Source organism: Diabrotica virgifera, chromosome 7, assembly GCF_917563875.1.
Source record: "Diabrotica virgifera virgifera chromosome 7, PGI_DIABVI_V3a".
Taxonomy (NCBI): Eukaryota; Metazoa; Arthropoda; class Insecta; order Coleoptera; family Chrysomelidae; genus Diabrotica; species Diabrotica virgifera.
The window spans coordinates 209,186,779-209,207,294 of record NC_065449.1 but is presented as its reverse complement, the minus strand read 5'-3'; the positions used below and the strand labels follow the sequence as shown (position 1 = coordinate 209,207,294).

Here is a 20,516-nt window from a genome sequence, read left to right as displayed (position 1 = left end):
TTCTAATAATTTATTTAATTTGACTCATTTATATCGGCAATTCAGATACATATGATACATTTTAAAGTAGAAGACTTTAAAATGATATTGCCAATATTTATGAGTTGCGTTCCTGGGACGACTTTACTGAAAGATAGTTCATTCGATTACATGAAATCAACCCCAACTCAAGAATATCCGTCACAAAAAATATCATAGCATATGATCTGTCTTTAAAAAGACAACCAAATGCAAAGATGACAGTAAAATTCTCGCAAAAACAAAATAAAATAGTTTGAATGAAGTAAAAGACAGACGTACTCTAAATCATTTATTGTAACTTTCGACGGAAGTTACAATAGTCGGAAGTTATAATAAATGATTGAGAGTACGTCTGTCTTTTACTTAATTTAAAATGAACTCTCACATGCAACCCATTCAACATTAAAATAGTTTGTTTTACATCGCCATCAAGCTGCTTATCGCGTAGTAAATTAAAGTTTATTGGTGGTTTTTAAACCACGTGACATTCGCCGTAGATACGGGTGGTGTATTTATTCATTTATTGTTGTAATCAGGTTGCGAAAAGTTTTGGTTATATCAGAACACTGAAAGGAAGGTATCTTCGGTATGTTCTGCCCGTCATCGATGTAAACCTCGACCGCGATCGCAACCTACACCGCGCTCATTTATGTATCTTCGGCATGTTCGTACCCTAAGGGTAAAAACATGCCGAAGATACATGAATGAGCGCGGTGTAGGTCGCGATCGCAGCCGAGGTTTACATCGATGACGGGCAGAACATACCAAAGATGCTTTCCGCATCCTGTTTTGGCATTGACATCGACATCGCTGTAAACCGCGATGCAAGGTCGCGAGGGTGAACATCCTTGATATGTGCGATTTTATAAGAAAATTAAGGTTTGTTTTGATATCGCGCTCATCCATGTATCTTCGGCATGTGTTTACCCTTAGGGTACGAACAGAACAACTGGGTCGAGGTGGAGGTGGAGATTGCGGTCGCGGCCCATGTCGATATCCGTGTAAAGCAAACACATTTTAGTAAATGGAAGAGAACAGAGCAGGTAAGTCGCAGTGGAGGTTTAGCGCGATGCCATCCAGGAGGTTTACATCGATGCTTTTGAAAATCAAATTTGTTTTTTTATGTGTATGCCTACTGCGATGCTTCCCTGTAATTGGTGCATTCAAGACCAAGTTGTCATCCCTCTGCCTCCTACCATTTCGTGCGCTACGGTACTCGAACTGCCACCTATAATCTCTTTTGCATATTCAGTTTATATTTGCATTTCAAGTGCTAAATATGAAGGAGGATCTGATTGCAAATGTGTAGCTCACTTCCGTATTGTCGGACAAGACCCGGATGGACTGAAAACCGTCTATTGGGTATATTACTTAGCAGACACCACTTGGTGACAGCCGACATTTCATCATGATCATCGCTTGACTGACACAATTTCGCAAAAGGACAATATTTTTGTCATTTACATTTCATCAAATTACTTCACTTGATAGTGGTCCTAGCTCGACTAAGCAGCGCAGGTAACCTCCTTGCTATTAGACTAAGAGCCGCTATAGGTGAAATTTCTTAATCATTTTAGGCACGACGGTACCCTATAACTTAAATAGTAGAACCTAAAAGAAAACGTTTGAGCACTGTGCCGTCATTTTTCAGTGGCACATGCGTTTACAGTGGCGCATCAAACTTTCCACTTATGGACGGGATACATAAATTAAAAAATACCCTCTCTCATTACCAGAATTTAATTTTTTTCATTTTTTTAAGTTCTATGTGATTAAGACATAAGATTCATCGTAATTTTAATCCACCACCCTCTTCTCCCTGCCCACACCACCAAAAACTTTATTTTTCGATTTTATTTTTTTTTGGTGGGATGCAATCAATTTTAAAATTTCAAAAAATTCACACACATAGTTAAGGCTTTTATAAAACATGTATATTTTTTATAGACCTGTAGGTTGAGTGTACATAACCTCAAAAAAATTTTAATTTTTTTTTTGGAAAAAAGTATACTTTCTTAAAGAAACTTTCTTTTGGGGATAGCTGCAGATCTAATTTTTTCTTAGTCTTATGTATTTTGTCAAACACTATATTTATGATTTTTTGTTCAGATTTTTCTGTAACGCTGGTCACCTTCAAAAATCCAAAAAACTGTTTTTTAAGGGGGTTTTTGGGGGGTTTTAACGTGCTTTTCTGATTTTTAAATATTATAAAGGACTCAGTTACTCCAAGTTACATATAACCTATAAAAACAAAATTGATTTGATATATTATGAAGTCTATAAAATAGGGGAAAATCCCCAAAACCCCCCAAAAAACAGTTTTTCGGATTTTTGAAGGTGGGGAGCCTTACGGAAAAATCTAAAAAAAATTAAAAACATGGTGTTTGATAAAACACACAAGATTAAGAAAAAATTAGATCTGCAGCCTGCAGCTATTCCTCAAAAAAAGTTATACGCTTTTTTGAAAAAAAAAATTTCCTTTAATTTTTTGAGGTTATGTACACTCTACCTATGGGTCTATAAAAAATAGGCATGTTTTATAAAAGTCTCAGCTATGCGTGTGAATTTTTTGAAATTTTAAAATTGATTGCATCCCACCAAAAAAAAAATAAAAACGAAAAATGAAGTTTTTGATGGTGGGGACAGGGGGAAGGGGGTGGTGGGTTAAAATCACGCTGAATCCTATGTGTTAATCATATAGAACTTAAAAAAAATAAGGAAAATTTAATTCTGTTAGTAAGGGAGGGTAACTTTTAATTTATTTATCTCGTCCATAAGTGGAAAGTTTGATGCGCCACTGTCGACGCATGTGCCACTGAAAAGTGACGGCACAGTGTTCAAACGTTTTCCTTTAGGTTCTACTATTTAAGTTATAGGGTCCCATCGTGCCTAAAATGATTAAGAAATTTCACCTATAGCGGCTCTTAGTCTATATGTGCTGTCGATATCGACCACAACTTAACTAGTAGCATCCACCGAAACTTCCACCTCCAGCGTGACCCACTTGTTCTGTTCGTACCCTAAGGTTCAATTTTCTCTTTTCCTCCAATTTGGTATTATATCCAATGTTAGATAACTGCCAATGATAGGCAAAACCATTCTGTCTGACAAAGCAGTTCATAAAGTAGTGATTGCATCATGATAGAGGTTTAGAATCTCGAAAGTCCAACAGGTAAAAGTTGGTGGATGAGATTGAAGGAAGTAGAATACAAATCGCTTGTGTCCAAGATACGATGGAAAAGAACAAATATAAAAGAACTAGGTAAAACATAAACATGTGTGTAGAGGAAAAGTATCAGTAGGAATAGAGTACACTCTAATAAAAGAAAACAAACAAAGGATGTTTCATAATACAGTGCTGAATATTACCCTATGGAGGGGAAGTATGGCCAATGACAACAACAATACGATTTAAAATACGAACAGTTGAACTGGACTTTATAAGAAGATTTTTATATATCACCAGAGAGGATACAATTATAATAGAGGAAATATGGTACAGAATGGAAGTACAATGCTCAATTTAAAAAAAAAAGGAAAACACAGCCCTGCAATGATACGGGCATGTACAAATTATGCTAGAGCACATGTGGTCGAAAAGAATATTGTAATTGGACCTGTCGGGAAGAATACGGAGAGGAAGACGTGCTATGAGATGGAAATTTTACATAGGAAAGACTATGATACATACAGACCTCAGAGAAGGTAACTGGGAGAATAGAACTCTTAATGAGAAACAGCCGAAGAAGAAGTTTATGATATTTAAGTCAAACTGAAGAGCAGTAAAAGATAAGAGACCATATGTGATAAATACGAAGATATACATACTTGTATCGAAGATATATTTGAACAGAAGAGAGAGTCATAAAAAGAGATATTTTTAATGCACATGTGGGTTAATACAGGGTGTTTCATTGCGAAACGGAAATACTTTAACGGTAAATAGAGGTCACCGAGCCGGTTCTAGATATACTACATTTTTTGCCCTAACAACTTTTATAACCGAGTTACAGGGTGTTTTATCGATTTTGCCCATTTCTTTCCTAAGCCATAACTTTAGAAACACCCTGTATATTTTTTTTGATATTTTGTACACATATGTCTCATTCAAATCCCAAACGACCGACATACCAACCATAAGAAAAATCCAGGTCCGGATTAACAAAAATTATAAAGTAATTGTGACCTTAAAAAAACACCCTGTATATTTAAATTTTGAAAATCTGTTTGCATATTTGAAAAGAGCACAAAAAAGTAAGTTTAATGATTTGCTTCAATTTTTTGGCCAGACAATCTTATGACTTTAATTTTCAAATTATATTGAATTTTTTAACAACTCTGACATAAAAAAGCAGGTATTATTGACTTTTAGTTATAAATTATTAAAGTTAATGAATAAATACTCATTTTAAAAATAATAATCAATACTTATTTACCACATTGGAACGACCCAATTACTAATGAAAAAAAATCCAGGTCCGGATTAACAAAAAAATATAAAGTAATTGTGACCTTAAACTAACACCCTGTATATTAAAATTTTGAAAATTTGTCTGCGCATTTTAAAAGAGCATATAAAACTGTGATTAAAGGTTCATTTTAATTTTTTCGCCGTCGATTTAATTGCATCAATTTTGAAATTATATTGAAATTTTAAAGAAATCTGAGATTAAAACCAGGTATTATTAACTTTTAATAATTTAATGTTAATGAATCAATACTTAAATAGTTAATACTTATTTACTACGCTGGCTTCATGGATTCTTTGGATTTGTAGCTCTATGCACATCATTAAAAATTAGAATTGCGAGAATTGGGATATTTTAATGATTTAGTAAAGAATTAAAAAACAGCTATACTATTCTAATACAAAAAATTCGTTTAAACAATTCAACAATTTAACATAAATTAAAAATATTTGAACTATAACAGTTGCTCAAATTAAAAAATGCATTTCGTTGTTCGTTTTAAAAGATTTCGAATCGATTTTCTAATTACATTGAAATTATTCATCATTTTTCTGGCAGCTTCTTGTGAACTTGACAGAATTAATCAATATGATTTCAAAATTGCCGTAATTAAATTATCTGCGCAAAAATTTGACATGCACCTTTTAACGCAGTTTTTTATGCTCTTTTAAGGTACGCAAACAAATTTTCAAAATTTCAATATACAGGGTGTTGTTTCAAGGTCACAATTACTTTATATTTTTTTGTTATTCCGGACCTGGATTTTTCTTGTCATTAGTAATTGGGTCGTTCCAATGTGGTAAATAAGTATTGATTATTTTTAAAATGAGTATTTATTAATTAACTTTAATAATTTATAAATAAAAGTTAATAATATCTGCTTTTTAATGTCAGAGTTTTTAAAAAATTCAATACAATATGAAAATCAAACTCATAAAATTGTCTGGCCGAAAAATTGAAGCGAACCATTAAACTTACTCTTTTGTGCTCTTTTCAAATATGCAAAGAGATTTTCAAAATTTGAATATACAGGGTGTTTTTTAAGTTCACAATTACTTTATAATTTTTTGTTAATCCGGACCTGGATTTTTCTTATGGTTAGTATGTCCGTCGTTTGGGTTTTGAATGAGACATATGTGTACCAAATATCAAAAAATATACAGGGTGGTTCTAAAGTTATGGCTTAGGAAAGAAATGGGTAAAATCGATAAAACACCCTGTAACTCGGTTATAAAAGTCGCTAGGCCCAAAAATGTAGTATATCTAGAACCGGCTCGGTGACCTCTATTTACCGTTAAAGTATTTCCGTTTCACAATGAAACACCCTGTATAAAACATAATATGCATTGAAACATAGAGGACTGGATGATAACCGAAAATAGTAAAAAAGAGGTCATAATAAGGCACATGCACTAGTAAGAAAGACGAAAATAGAACAGTGCGAAAAAATCTCCATAAAATGGGAGCACGACTTTTAGGAATTGCAGAAAGAGATGTGGAGATTTAGAAGAGGACAGAGAAATGTAATGAAAGATATAATAAACGTGAACTATAGATAAACGTGATTAAAGATGAGTAGCTAATATACCTCAAACAATTGAAACAAATAGTAAAAATTAGCAGAACTTATAGTCAGTGTTTATAATGGAGTGGAGTTTTTTGTCTTGTAGATTAGAGTTAATAGCTAGCAGTATCTTTGTGAATATCAAATTCTTCGACTTCCCTCTGAGAGCTGCGACCTTGTTGTTGTGGAGATGGCTCATTCTCGATTGTGATGGTTAATTCTGCAATTAGAGTATAACCAAGTAGAAGTTGAAAACCCCTTAACTCCAGGTAACCCAAACTTAATTAGTCATTTCCTAGCGTGCGGGGCTATGGAAGACGTTACCCTTTTATTAAATATAACTTCCTGTGAGACCAACATTGACTTAAAACAAACAAACAAAAAATGAAATGAAATTCAGTCCAGTAAAGATCCAGCGAGCATGTGCTGCACACTACTACACAGCTCTGTTATAATAATATGTCATATATTTAAAAGTCTCGATAGCTTGCGATAAAGTCTATCGGAATTCAACTGAATTTCTTATTTCATTTTACTCATATTTGAGTACTAAGAATGCAGAATTCTTTTGGAATTTTATTTAGATAAACGGGCAAGTGATGGATGTATGTTGTAGATCCTCCCATGTCCGCTATTTATCGGCCTGCGTGTTTATAAATTTGTAAAAAGCTCAGTCAACAAATAGTTATAGTCGGAGAGATAGAAGCGGATTTTGTGCGTGATAAGTAATATGGAAAAACTATACGGGAATATGTTGAATTAGTTGTGTACATGACTTTCACCAACGGCCGGAAACCAGAGTTGGGGCCGAGGGTAGTTATAAGGGGTCAAAGTCGCGGATTTTATTATTTTTTTTATGACGCCCATGACTGAGTTAGTGCACCAAAATTTGGGAATAAGTAGGTCATGACGTAACTAAGTAAAATCTCTAGGGGCGGAACGCTGCGTGGCCGACAAAGGGGTGGGGATAGGGGTGACTATAAAAAATATAAAAGGTTTTTTGCGACGTTCGTGATTGAGATAGTGGACCAAAATTTGGGAATAAGTAGATTATGACATTACTAAGTAAAATCCCCAGAGCCGGAAACCAGAGTTGGGGATGAGGGTAGTTATAAGGGGTCAAAGTCGCCCTTTTTATTATTTTTTTTTGTGACGCTCATGATCGAGAGAGTGCACCAAAATTTGGGAATAAGTAGGTCATGACGTAACTAAGTAAAATATCCAGGGGTGGCACGCTGCGTGGCCAACAAAGGGGTGGGGCAGGGGTGAATACAAAAAATATAAGGGGTTTTTTGCGACGTTCGTCATTGAGAGAGTGCACCAAAATTTGGGGATAAGTAGATCATGACATATCTAAGTAAAATCCTCAGAGCCTGAAACCAGAGTTGGGCATGAGGGTAGTTATAAGGGGTCAAAATCGCCGTTTTTATTATTTTTTTTGTGACGCTCATGATCGAGATAGTGGACAAAAATTTGGGAATAAGTAGGTCATGAGGTAACTAAGTACAATCTCCAGGGGTGGAACGCTGCGTGGCCGATAAAGGGGTGGGGGTAGGTGTGAATATAAAAAATATAAAGGGTTTTTTGCGACGTTCGGGATTGAGATAGTGGACCAAAATTTGGGAATAAGTAGACCATGACTTAACTAAGTAAAATCCCCGTAGCCGGAAACCAGAGTTGAGGATGAGGGTAGTTTTAAGGGGTCAAAGTCGCAGTGTGTATTATTTTTTTGTGACCGGCACAACATTTGTCCCCCACGCAGCGTTCCGCCGCCGTTCCGGTATGATCTACTTATTCCCAAATTTTGGTGCACTATCTCGATCAGGAACGGCAAAAAAAAACGTCATATATTTTTATACTCAACCCTGCCTACCACCCCTTTGTACCCCAAGTAGCGTTCCGCCCCTGAAGATTTTACTTAGTTACGTCATAACCTTCTTACTCCCAAATTTTGGTGCACTATCTGCATCATGAGCGCCACAAAAAAAATAATAAAAACCGCGAATTTTACCCCTTATAACTACCCTCGTCCGCTACTCTGGTATCCGCCTCTGGGGATATTACTTAGTTAGGTCATGGTCTACTTATTCCCAAATTTTGGTGCACTACCTCAATCACGAAGTCGCAAAAAACACCTTACATTTTTTATATTCACCCCTGCCCCACCCCTTTGTCAGCCAAGCAGCGTTCCACTCCTGGAGATTTTACTTAGTTACGTCATGACCTACTTATTCCCAAATTTTAGCGCGCTATCTCGATCATGAGCGTCACAAAAAAAATAATAAAATTCGGAATTTTGACCCCTTCTAACTACCTTCCTTCGCCACTCTGGTTTCCGACTGAGGGGATTTTAATTATTTATGTCATGTTTTACTTATACCCAAATTTTGGTGCACTATCTCAGTCACGAACGTCGCAAAAAACCCCTTATAATTTTTATATTCACCCCTGCCCCCACCCCTTTGTCGGCCACGCAGTGTTCCGCCCCTGGAGATTTTACTTAGTTACGTCATGACCTACTTATTCCCAAATTTTGGTGCACTATCTCGATCATGAGCGTCACAAAAAAAATAATAAAAACCGCGACTTTGACCCCTTATAACTACCCTCGGCCCCAACTCTGGTTTCCGGCCGTTGGTGGAAGTCATGTACACAACTAATTCAACATATCCCCGTATAGTTTTTCCATATTACGTATCACGCACAAAATCCGCTCCCAGCTCTTAGACTATTACCAAGGATTCTACACTCCGACCTATAGAGAATATTCTCTGTCTCTATATAGATGTCGCTAACGCGTCCGTACGCATTTAATATCTTATTATAGGCATACTTCGATAGCTTGGATTAAGTTCGCTTCGGGATACACCACAGATGTCTCTGAAGACTCTGAAAAGCAGAAACCTTGGTCAGCCGATGGTGGTGGCCCCGAATCGAATTTAATCTAAAGCTGTGTTTCCTCAGCTGAATTCATTTATTAAATTTATTGCATGTAATAAGGGTCGGATAGCTCGGGAAGCTTTGTTCTCAATGTTAACATTACTTCAACGATCATGGGAAGTACAGAAACCAATTTACGTCTGCTTTATAGATTTTGAGAAGGCATTGTTCAACATGATAGGTTGTTTCAATATCTAGAAATGATTGGAATAGATGATAAAGATCTGAGACTTTTACAACATCTATATTGGAATCAAGAAGCTTCTATTCTGGTAGACGGCAAAGAAACAGACAAAATTTGCATTCAAAGAGGTGTCAGACAGGGTTGTGTGTTATCCCCAACTTTGTTTAACGTATACTCAGAAATAATTTTTAATGAAGCCTTGGAAGGACAATGTGGAGTTCGAATCGGGGGTGAAACTATTAACAACATCAGATATGCAGACGACACCGCGATCATGGCTGAAAACATCGAAGATCTTCAATTCCTTATAGATCTAGTCACTAGAGAATGCTCCAATAACGGACTTAACATAAATGCAACAAAGACAAAGTTACTTGTGGTTAGTAAACAAGACGTCGGCCCTATGCAACTAATTGTCAGTGATGAATCAATAACAAAAGTTAACCATTTTAAATACCTAGGATGTTGGATAAACGAGACACTAAATCCGGATGAAGAAATTAAAACTCGTATAGAAATTGCAAGAGGAGCATTTATGAAACTTAGATCTATTCTGAGCAACTCTCAGCTGAACTTACAACTAAGAATCAAGTTCCTAAAATGTTATGTCTATCCTGTATTACTATATGGATGTGAAACCTGGATCATGAAGGGTAACATGATGAACAAATTAGAAGCCTTTGAGATGTGGTCATATCGTAGAATGCTCAGAATATCTTGGGTTCAACGCATTTCTAACAGAGAAGTCTTAAACAGAGTAGGTCAAGGCGAAGGTGACTTAATGAAGATGATAAAAAAGAGAAAACTTGAATATCTGGGGCATATAATGAGAGGTAGCAGATACAGGATGCTGCAGTTAATACTCAATGGAAAGATCGACGGAAAAAGAGGAATTGGTCGAAAGAAATATTCATGGCTCCGAAAACTTCGTCAATGGACTGGCTTATCAGCAGATCAATTGTTACATGCCGCACAAGATCGAGAACGATATCGGCAAATTGTTATGGAAGCTACCCACGCCTAAAAATTTGGGCACGGTACTTAAAGAAGAAGAAGCTCAGACGGTAGAGTGTTTGACTTCCATTCAGAAGGCCGGAGATTGAATCGCAGCGCCGGCGCGAATATCTAGATTATTTTAATTATCTACAGTACCCATATTGTGAAGACTGCATCTTATAAGTACTTGGGATATGAAATTCAGTTGGGTAGAGGTAACCAGACATTTGAGCAACCACGTCGCATAGGATTAGCCTGGACAGCGTTTGGTATGTATTTAAATCGGATTTACCCGTATATCCCAAAGGGAAAATGTTTTATTGTCCAAGTAAAAAATACTGTGGAATAGCTTTAAGCCGGTGAAATATGATATTCTTCAAATATAGATATTAGGTCAAACGTTTAAGAAGCGGCCCTTTGAAAACATCTGTGTTTTTACGGTCAGACCTCCCGCATATCTATTCACAAGTTTCGTGCAAAATCTTAGTTTTAGTTCGGTAGCTAGCAGTGTGTTAGTACTGGAGTGTACGTGTGTTAAGTGATACGAGTGTTTTGTTGCTGTAATTATTTTGAATATTGGTTTAGTATTTCGTTTGGAGAGTGTCAAGTGTTAATTATTGTAATTTAATTAATGTGAATAGTGATGTGGCGCCCGTGGGATAATGTAAATATCGCGTACGATAACGCTGATATTGTAGAAATTGCCAGTGCTAGTGTGAAGGTAATTACTAAAAAAAAGAGCTCGTAAAGAAGATTCGAATGCGTTTAAATGCAGAAACACAGCAAGTATGTTTGAAAGTATACAAAAATCTACGTACGAAATTCGGCTTCGATGAAACACTATTGGCACAAGCCACCTCTGATTTAACAGAAATTCCACTTTCTAATGTATATAAAATAGTTAAAAATGAACCCTATCATCGCAAGAAACGAAGTGACTACAAATTTTCAAGACCTTTAAATCCTTCACTCGTAAAACTATTCAAAACCACAATATACGACTGCTACAAAAGCAATGAAATACCTACAATAGAAATAATAAGAAAGAAATTTGAAACAACCGGTCGAAATATGAACTGCTGTGAGAAAACTCTTCAAAATTGGATAAAAAATGGGCTTTAAGTTAAAAAAAAAATAAAAACGTCAAGCAATTATGGAAAGCCAAAGAATAGTCAACAGACGTAATATGTACCTAGAAGAAATTACTAAATATAGGCAAGAAAATAGGAGAATTTATTATTTAGATGAAACTTGGTATGATACCCACGATACAGTAAAGAAGGGATCGACAGATGGTTCAAGCATGTGCATACCAGAAATGCCTGCAAATAAAGGCTCGCGGCTAATTATTGTACATTGCGGAGGATGTGAGGGATGGGTTCCGAATGCTTTAAAATTATGTGGGAAGAAAATGGAAGATTGTAACGTTGACTACCACAAGAATATGGAAGCTGACATTTTTGAAGATTGGTTTGAAAACTCGCTGATCCCAAACTTGGAGAAAAACAGCGTAATAGTGCTTGACAACGGTTCCTATCATTCCCGACAGCTCACTAAAATACCAAATACATCTTCAAAGCTGACCTGCAAAATTTTTTAATGGAAAATTATTTAAAAAATTGGAAAGAAATCCTTTATAAAAGGTATAAAATTTTTTTTATTAAAAATCCCTTAAAAGGGCTACATCACAAAAAAACGTTTTCGATTTTTTTAAAAAATCATCATCAGTGTTCGATAAACTGGATGCTAGCTGAGCCACAAAAGAAAAATATCTGGGTAAAAACCCTTTACATAAAATATAGATGCCTTAAAAGTGCATACTTCAATAAAAAGGCCTGTGATGGTCACATGGCAAACAGGATAATGCCCTAAGGTAAAGTATACAGGTTTCCCAACACGTGGGATCCAAATTGAGTTGATCACATTTCAATGACTTAATGGCAACTGACCTATCCTGTTTGCCATGTGACCATCACAGGTCTTTTTATTGAAGTATGCACTTTTAAGGCATCTATATTTTATATAAAGGGTTTTTACCCAGATATTTTTCTTTTGTGGCTCAGCTAGCATCCAGTTTATCGAACACTGATGATGATTTTTTATAAAAATCGAAAACGTTTTGTTGTGATGTAGCCCTTTTAAGGGATTTTTAATAAAAAAAAATTTATACCTTTTACAAAGGATTTCTTTCCAATTTTGTGATTGATGGTATACAGCCAACTACAGGAAAACTTTTTCTTTTCCTTGTGGATTTTGGAAAATTATTTGTATTTCGAAGATTTTTACACAAAAACAACTTATTGAAGTTATACACACGAAGCAATTTAGAAGATTATACGCTCTAGAGAGTATTGCCGAAAAGCATGGACACACTATATTGAGACACACTATATCCGCCCTACTTTTGTGTTTTCAATCCTATTGAGTTAATTTGGGGACAATTAAAACCAAGTATAAGGCGTTCGAATACATTTCCTAAATTTGACAAAAAGGTAATTGAGATAATTAAAAAAGAAGTAGCCAATATTACCAAAGTAGACTGGCAGAAAAGAATCGCCAAACTAATCAAAGTAGAAGAATATTATAAGAAGATTGGGCACTTCCACATTAATGGTGGAAATAAATTTATTATTGAATTGGGCGATGATAGTGACGAAGAAAATACGGAAGAAGGAGAAAATGAGTTAAGTGTATCAGTATTTTAATTGTTGTGTTGTGCAATTCATTTTCCAAGCATATGTGTACTAATGAAAAGACTCGGTTAAAAAAATATTTTTAGATTTTGTATTTTTAATAAAAAAAGAGCGGGGACATGCTTGCATTTTGTGCTGAATTTTAAAAGTTTTGAACTGTATACCTAAAGTAATTTTAGATCTAACTATGTTTTTATAAAGTTCTTTTAGTATCAGTAATTCTAACAATAACAAGATTAATTATAAAAGCTATTCTACATCAGTTATTAATGCAAGCATGCGGTAAGAGGGAGGTCCCTGTGAAGTTAAATATTATTAAAAAATTCATAAAATTAATTTTAACACAATATTATGTCCTGCTTTAACGGTATTTACCTAAGTATAAATAAATATTTTTAACTACATATTTAATTACCAGAAAACACCAGCTGCCGGCCTAATATTAAAGAAGAACAACCCAAAGCTACAATAATCTTACCCATTACACTATATAGATTGCTTCAACAATACCAGTGTGTGTTACCTGTACTCATTTATGGAGCGGAAATATTAACACTCGCAAAGAAGGTAGGGAACAAGGTTCGCTTAACTCACAGGGCTATGGAGCACCAGATCTTAGGTGTCTCCTTGAGAGAACGAATTCCAAACGAAGATATACGCCGTAGAATAAAAACAACAGACGCCTTCGAAATAATCGCGTCTCCAAAGTAGAGTTGAACAGGACACTTCGCCATATTATCAGACAACCGATGCGATGGACAAAACCAATTGTCGAGTGGAGGCCACGACAAGAAGCACTATGGAACAGTGGACGGACGGACGGACAGACGGATGGTCCAGTTGGACCGACGATCTGAAGCGTGTTATCAGTAACTTGATGCAAACTGCATAAGACAGAGACAGATGGAAAGAACTGAGGGAGACCTATGTCCGCGTAAAAGTTGATGATTATGATGATGCGGCCCCAGGTCAACTCATCTTGAATAAAATGAGTAGCTGGGGTAAAACCAGGCGTAATAATTGGCGGTTGAAGCTTAACACTGGCTCTGTTACCTCCCTTGTATACCGTAGCCCCAATAAATAGAATTTAGTCCAGTCAGGTTAGACGAATAACAGGCCTAACCTTGCATTAAAAGCTGCCCCAAATTTTATTTTTCTAATCTTAAGGGGGGGTGGGTCAATAGTGGTGTAAATCTAAAATCTCGACTGAATTCTGCCGTTGCGTTAGCCGTCATATTGATTTTAAACGAGAACTGTTTTTGCTCAATATCTCCGCCATTTTCAACTTTTCCAAAAAGTATAACAACCAAAATTGTTGAAAATGTGATCTTATATTATTTCTATTGTTACAGTAGTGACAGTTAGAGCATAATTATTGAATTATCTCGTTTATTATTAGTTTTACGACAAAAATGCTCCTATACAAAAATTGAGAGAATTAAATTCTACACAATTTTATTTTTTTTTTCATTTTTTTTCTAAAGTCAATATTTAAGGTAGTGCGTATGCGATAATGGCGCGAGCGTAAGACCTGGATTGATTTTGTAGCAATTGTTTTTGTTCAATATCTACGCCATTTTCAACTAAAATTGTTCCAAATATCATCATCCAGCCTCAAAAGTCCACTGCTGAACATAGGCCTCCTCCCCTCGTTTCCAACCCCATCTATCCTGCGCCGCCCTCATCCAGTTTTTATTTACCTTTCTTAAGTCGTCAGTCCATCTTGTAGGCGGTCGACCGACGCTTCTCTTGTCTTCTCTTGGCCTCCATTCCAATAACCTCTTCGTCCATCGCCCATCTGTCCATGTTCCAAATATGATTTCCTACAATTTCTTTTTAACAATTTTTTTCAGGCAGTTGATATTTTCCGAGTTAAGTCGGAAAATAGTAAAAAGTGGTGGGGGGAGCATAATTACTGAATTGAATCTTGTTTCCGAGCTGCCCCAAATTTTGTAATTCTGTTCTTTAGGGGAGATCAATGATAGTGTAAATTTAAAATCTCGAGTAAATTCCGCGGTTGCATTAGCCGCCATATTGCTTTTAAAGGAGAACCGTTGTTGCTTAATATCTCCGCCATTTTCAACTTTTCGACAAAAACGGTAGGGACTAAAATTGTTGGAAACGCAATTTCCTACAATTTTTTTCAACAATTATTTTATGCGATTAATATTCTCCGAGTTAAGGGGGAAATAGTGGAAGCGGTGGGGAAGCATAATTATTATTGAATTGTCTCATTTATTATTAACTTTACTACATAATTGTACCTAAACAAAGATAAAGAGAATTATATTTCATACAATTTTTGAAACTTCCAATGAAACACCAACCAAACTAAGTACATAAAAGACATAAAAAATAACTTATATCCATTAAGTTCACTTAATTTTATTAACTAGCGGGTTTTATTGATTGAATTTGTTTTTCTATTCCCCACCACTCGTAGACCCGCCACTGGTTCTCTCGAAAAATGGTAGTAAATCGTAATTGCAATAATTTCAGTCCTTACACTTTTTTTCGAAAAGTTGAAAATGGCGGAGATATTGAACAAAAACAATTGCTATAAAATCAATCAGGTCTTACGCTCGCGCTTTTACCGTATACGTACTACCTTAAATATTGATTTTATCAAAAAAATGAAAGAGATAAAAAGTGTACAAAATTTAATTTTCCTTATTTTCGTATAGATTCAAATTTGTTGTAAAACTAATAATAAACTAGATAATTCAATAAATCAATAATTCTGCTCTAACTGTCACTATTTACTCCCCATAACTCGGAAAATATCGACCGAACGAAAAAAATTATAATAAACGAAATTATAGAAAATCGCATTTTAAATAATTTCAGTTTTCATACTTTTTGTCGAAAAGTTGAAAATGGCGGAGATATTGAGCAAAAACGGTTCTCATTTAAAATCAAGATGGCGGCTAACGCAACGCTCAAATTCAGTCGAGATTTTAAATGTATACTACTATTGATCCCCCCTAAAGATTAGAAAAATAAAGTTTGGGGCAGCTCGTAATGCAAGGTCATATGCTATCCCGCCCCACTGGGCTAATTGGCTACCTTACTATAATCCCAAAGCAGCACTACCTGTACAAAAGAAGACTAATATTATCCATCATCACCATCATCCAACCAATTTACGTCTACTGCTGGACATAGGTCTTCTCTACTGCGTTTATCTTCTCTTGGTCTTCATTCCATTACCTTTCGTGGCCATCTTCAATTCTTCAGCCTGGCGACGTGTCCTGCCCAGTTCTAATAATTGAGCTTGGTGACACTTTCTATAATATCTGTGATACCGGTTCTTTGTCTGAGATATTTATTTCTTATTTTATGCCGTAGGGTTACGCCCAGCATATATCTTTCCATACGCCTTTAACCTTCCGATGACCAACCTTTTTTTGTTACACGGATGACCAAGGGGGGAAAAATGACCCTAGGTCAAACATGTCAAAAATGACAATTAACAAAAAATGAAGTTTTTTTTAAATTTGTTTTATGGCATGGACTTTATGTCATTCAGCCAGTCACAACATGAGTATTAGTGTCATGTGTAGTGTGTATGTTGAGTAAGTGTCTTGTTACTTTGCAAAGTCGATGTCATTAGCGTAAAACTACTTGGAATTACACATAATAGACGGTATTTTACTAAACATCAACTTCATAATATATTTTTTATTCGTAAAATATAGGGAATTTTTTTTATTTCAAAATATTAGGATATCTAGAATGATATTAAAGTCAAATAAAAAAATAATGAGTTCAAAATTGAAAATACTTTTGAATTTATTAAAGAAAAACATAAGCTGGGGTCACAATTTCCCCCGCTTGGTCATCCGAAGGTTAAGCAACCTTTATTTTCGACTAAAATTATTAAGTGCACGTAAACTTGATTTACCAATTAAATAAATATAAAATTATTATTTTTAGTCATTAAAATTGAGCAAAACAGCCTTGGGAGAAACAGCATCCGGAAAACTGGTCAACCTATTATCCAACGATGTCAGTAGATTTGATATTGTTAGTTTATTCATTCACCAATTATGGATGGCACCTGTATTGTCACTTATAGTAATGGGTATACTGTACCAGAGAACTGGGTATGCAGGAGTAGTGGGAGTTGTGGCAGTATTTGTGATAGTTCCCTTTCAAAGTAGGTTTGATTTAAAATTACTTAGTTAAGTTATTGGATCTACTCCTGTTATAGATGCCATTCCAATAATACTTTAAGTTTGGACGACATAATATTTCTGTAGCTATTTGCCAACAATTGATGCCAAAATTGCTTCTTTCCAACTCCTCTGCGGCCCTCGATTTTACCTTTCACGATAATCTGAAGGATTCTGTACTATTTAATATGATTCCAAAAAACTTTTTCAATCCCTTCTATGGCTAAATTATTTATTTTTATATAACTCAGCTTCTGTAATATGGGATTGTCTACTGATTATCATCAACTTGGTTTTGGCAATGTTGAGATGAAGTACGTAGCTTTTTCTTATTCTATTGGCGATATCATTATCTGATGTAGTTTCTTTATATGGTCCGCTAATATAGCCGTATCGTCGGCGTATAGTAGATTATTAATAGATATATCATTAATTTTGAAACCCTTTTCGTTCTCTCGTGTAAGCTGAAATAACTTTTCTACATAAATGTTTAACGAAAATAGCTAGAGAGTGTAACCCTGTCTCAAGCCTTAGCTTATTTTGATTTTTTCTGTACACAGACCCTTGCCGATCTTTAGTTCTGCTTTTTGATTTAAATATAGTTCGTGTTTTATTCTCATATCTTTTTAATAGACCGAATTTCGTTTAAATTCTATACCAATCATCATGCCTTTACACATTTGTCAACATTCTAATATTGTTTTAGCCTACACCGGAAAATTATCTGCAATATACAGAAAACAGACTGCTTTCAAAACAGACGAGAGAGTCAGACTAATGGACGAAATCATCTCAGGAATTCAAGTTATCAAAATGTACGCATGGGAAATACCGTTCAGGAAAATAATCCGAATTGCCAGACGAAATGAAATAAAAATTATTACAAAATCTGCTTATGTGAGAGCTACGTTTATGGCATTGAATCTTTTCACCACCAGATTGGCATTGTTCTGTACTTTGCTGACAGTTATTTTGTCGAACGAAGAAATCACAGCGTCGAAGGTAAGTTTTGGTATACCTCACTGGAAGGTATATATAGAAATGGGACGTGATCTCACTAACGGTGATTCAATCACCGTGATTTTTAAATCACCGATAACGATCGTTTCTGGCTAACTTCGATAACCGTGACTAGTGACCAGATATATCAGATACCAATTTCAATTTTAATGTCACTTGTTTTTCTAATATTTATTTATCACCTAAGGCGTTTTTATAGCATTCCTCTGTATTTTCCATCTTGACATTTAGGTCTTTTACTACAATTTGATTTTAGTAGAAGATTCTACTTCATATTTATTCTCAGTAAATTCTCTCGTGTCAGAAATGACTTTAAATTCAACTATGGTTCTCTGTAATGGATTGCTCACTGGAAAACCCGCCCATAGCACTATAGTTTCACCTCCGCTATTGAACAAGCTGTAGGCGCCTATAAGTTTTAAGCTATTGCCTATTTGCTTAATTTCTTGCACTGTTAACATACATAACTGATGTTGTTGGACCACTTTTACTATTTGTTTCTTTTCAATACACCATCAACACAAACCACGGCATCACTGATATATTTACGAGTATACTCTGATAGCTCCTTTTTTAAACTAAATAATTTGCGATTGCTCTTTTAGGTTTTTGTTGTAATGGGTTATTTCAACGTTCTTTCAATGGCTATGTCCACCATGTTTAGTAGAGGAGTATCTGAAATGGCAGAGGTTATGGTAGCTATTCGAAGAATTAGAGATTTTCTCATAAACGAAGAATACGATCCTAATAGAACAAATTTCGCTATGAATGGCAATGTAAACAGTGTAGACGATTTTAAAGAAATTATAAGTTTGCAAAATTTGACTGTAAAATGGAATGCAAGCTTCAGTGACAATGCTCTTGAGAATATAAATATAAATATTTCTGATGGACAGATGGTTGGAATTATTGGACCTGTTGGTAGCGGGAAGAGTTCATTATTGCAAACATTACTGGGTATGTATCACATAATTTTTGAAATGATTAGAGGGTAAGAAGGCTCTTCGGTGATTTTGTTAGGTATACTTTATTCCTAGAACAATATGTAAAGTGCAAAATAGGTTTTCATTGCGCGGCTTTCAAAATTTGATTTTGTAAGAAACTAAGATTATAGAAATTGAATTAGGAAAACAGAAAAAATTGATATAGAATAGAGATCAGATAGTTAACATAAGGTAACACGTATAGGTACGATTATAACAAGGACGATAACAACAAGTATATTATTCATATACTTTTTATACATAGCTGTAAATGCTCGCCTTTTGGCTCTAGAACGTCTATATACTATATTATAGAAATTCATATATGTATTTATTTTAAATTGTAAGCCAAGCCGCACACCAAAGAAACATGAAACGAAAAACATGAAACATGAAACGAAAACCATGTTTCATGAACCTAAAACACTGCTAAACAAATCTCAAAGTCCGCCTACCAATGAAACGAGTGTGATTCATGCTCATGACACATTTTTATTTTCGGAGAGTCTCATAAATGGCCGGACGTATATTTGTTTAGCAGTGGTTTATTTCCATGAAACGTAATTTATGTTTCATGTTTCTTTGATGTGCGGCCTGCCTAAAAGCTGAAATGATTTTGTACACACTTATTATGATTACTGAAAAACAGGGATAAGGGTACTTTTGAAGTGTGTAAAATATTTAATTCTTAACTGAGCGCATTAGGTTTATAAAGCCCATCTTCAGAGCTATTGTCAATATTTTCAAAATATATATCATTATGAAGACATATGGATCCCATGTAAGATTGAAAAACTTTGTTAGACGTTTGGAAAAAATAGTATTGTTGTCGGTTGTGAAATTGTTGTTGCTATATTGAAAACATCTAATACAGGCACAAAGGACTCTCACAAATAACACATTACAAAAATTTGATCATGGTAAGGCCAAAAAAACCTTAAAACGTCCGCTTCAGATGGTAAGGTTTTTTTGGCTTTAACATGATCAAATTTTTGTAATATATTTTTGTGAGAGCCCTTTGTGCCTGCATTAGATATTTTCAATGTATCAACAACAATTTCATAACCTACAACAATAATATTTTTTCCAGACGTCGCAATAGTTATTTTCCTAACAAGTGCAGAAAGTCATTCTTTTCCGCACGCGACTGCAGTTTGCCGAACGACGCGAAGCGGGAGTTCGGCAAGCAGTCGAGTGCGGAAAAGAGACTTTCTGCAAGAGTTAGGAACAATATTTTTTCAAAGAGTCTTTAAAAAATTACCAAATCTTAATCAACTAATTTAACTAATATGAAAATACATACACAAATTAATTCTTTGACAAGGTTGTCAAAACCAAACTTTCAATATAATTAGTTAGCATGACGACTATCTTTTTTTCCATGACGATGATTCAAAACGACTGTTATTGTCTACCGATTTGACTTTCGAATATTATGTCAAAATAATTTTATTTCATCGAATTGTCGCGT

The 20,516-nt window shown here is 35.0% G+C and overlaps 1 protein-coding gene across 5 annotated transcripts in view; it reads left to right on the top strand.

Moving 5' to 3' along the window:
• Positions 1-20,516, top strand: part of LOC114329889 (ATP-binding cassette sub-family C member 4) — a 135,088-nt gene that overhangs the window by 71,989 nt on the left and 42,583 nt on the right. For all 5 annotated transcript variants that reach the window (XM_028279150.2, XM_050655873.1, XM_028279147.2 and 2 more), the window contains exons 5-7: positions 16,804-17,026; positions 17,749-18,044; positions 18,668-19,019. In XM_028279150.2, coding sequence (XP_028134951.1) covers positions 16,804-17,026; positions 17,749-18,044; positions 18,668-19,019 — 871 coding nt within the window. The remainder of the gene's footprint in view (positions 1-16,803; positions 17,027-17,748; positions 18,045-18,667; positions 19,020-20,516) is intronic.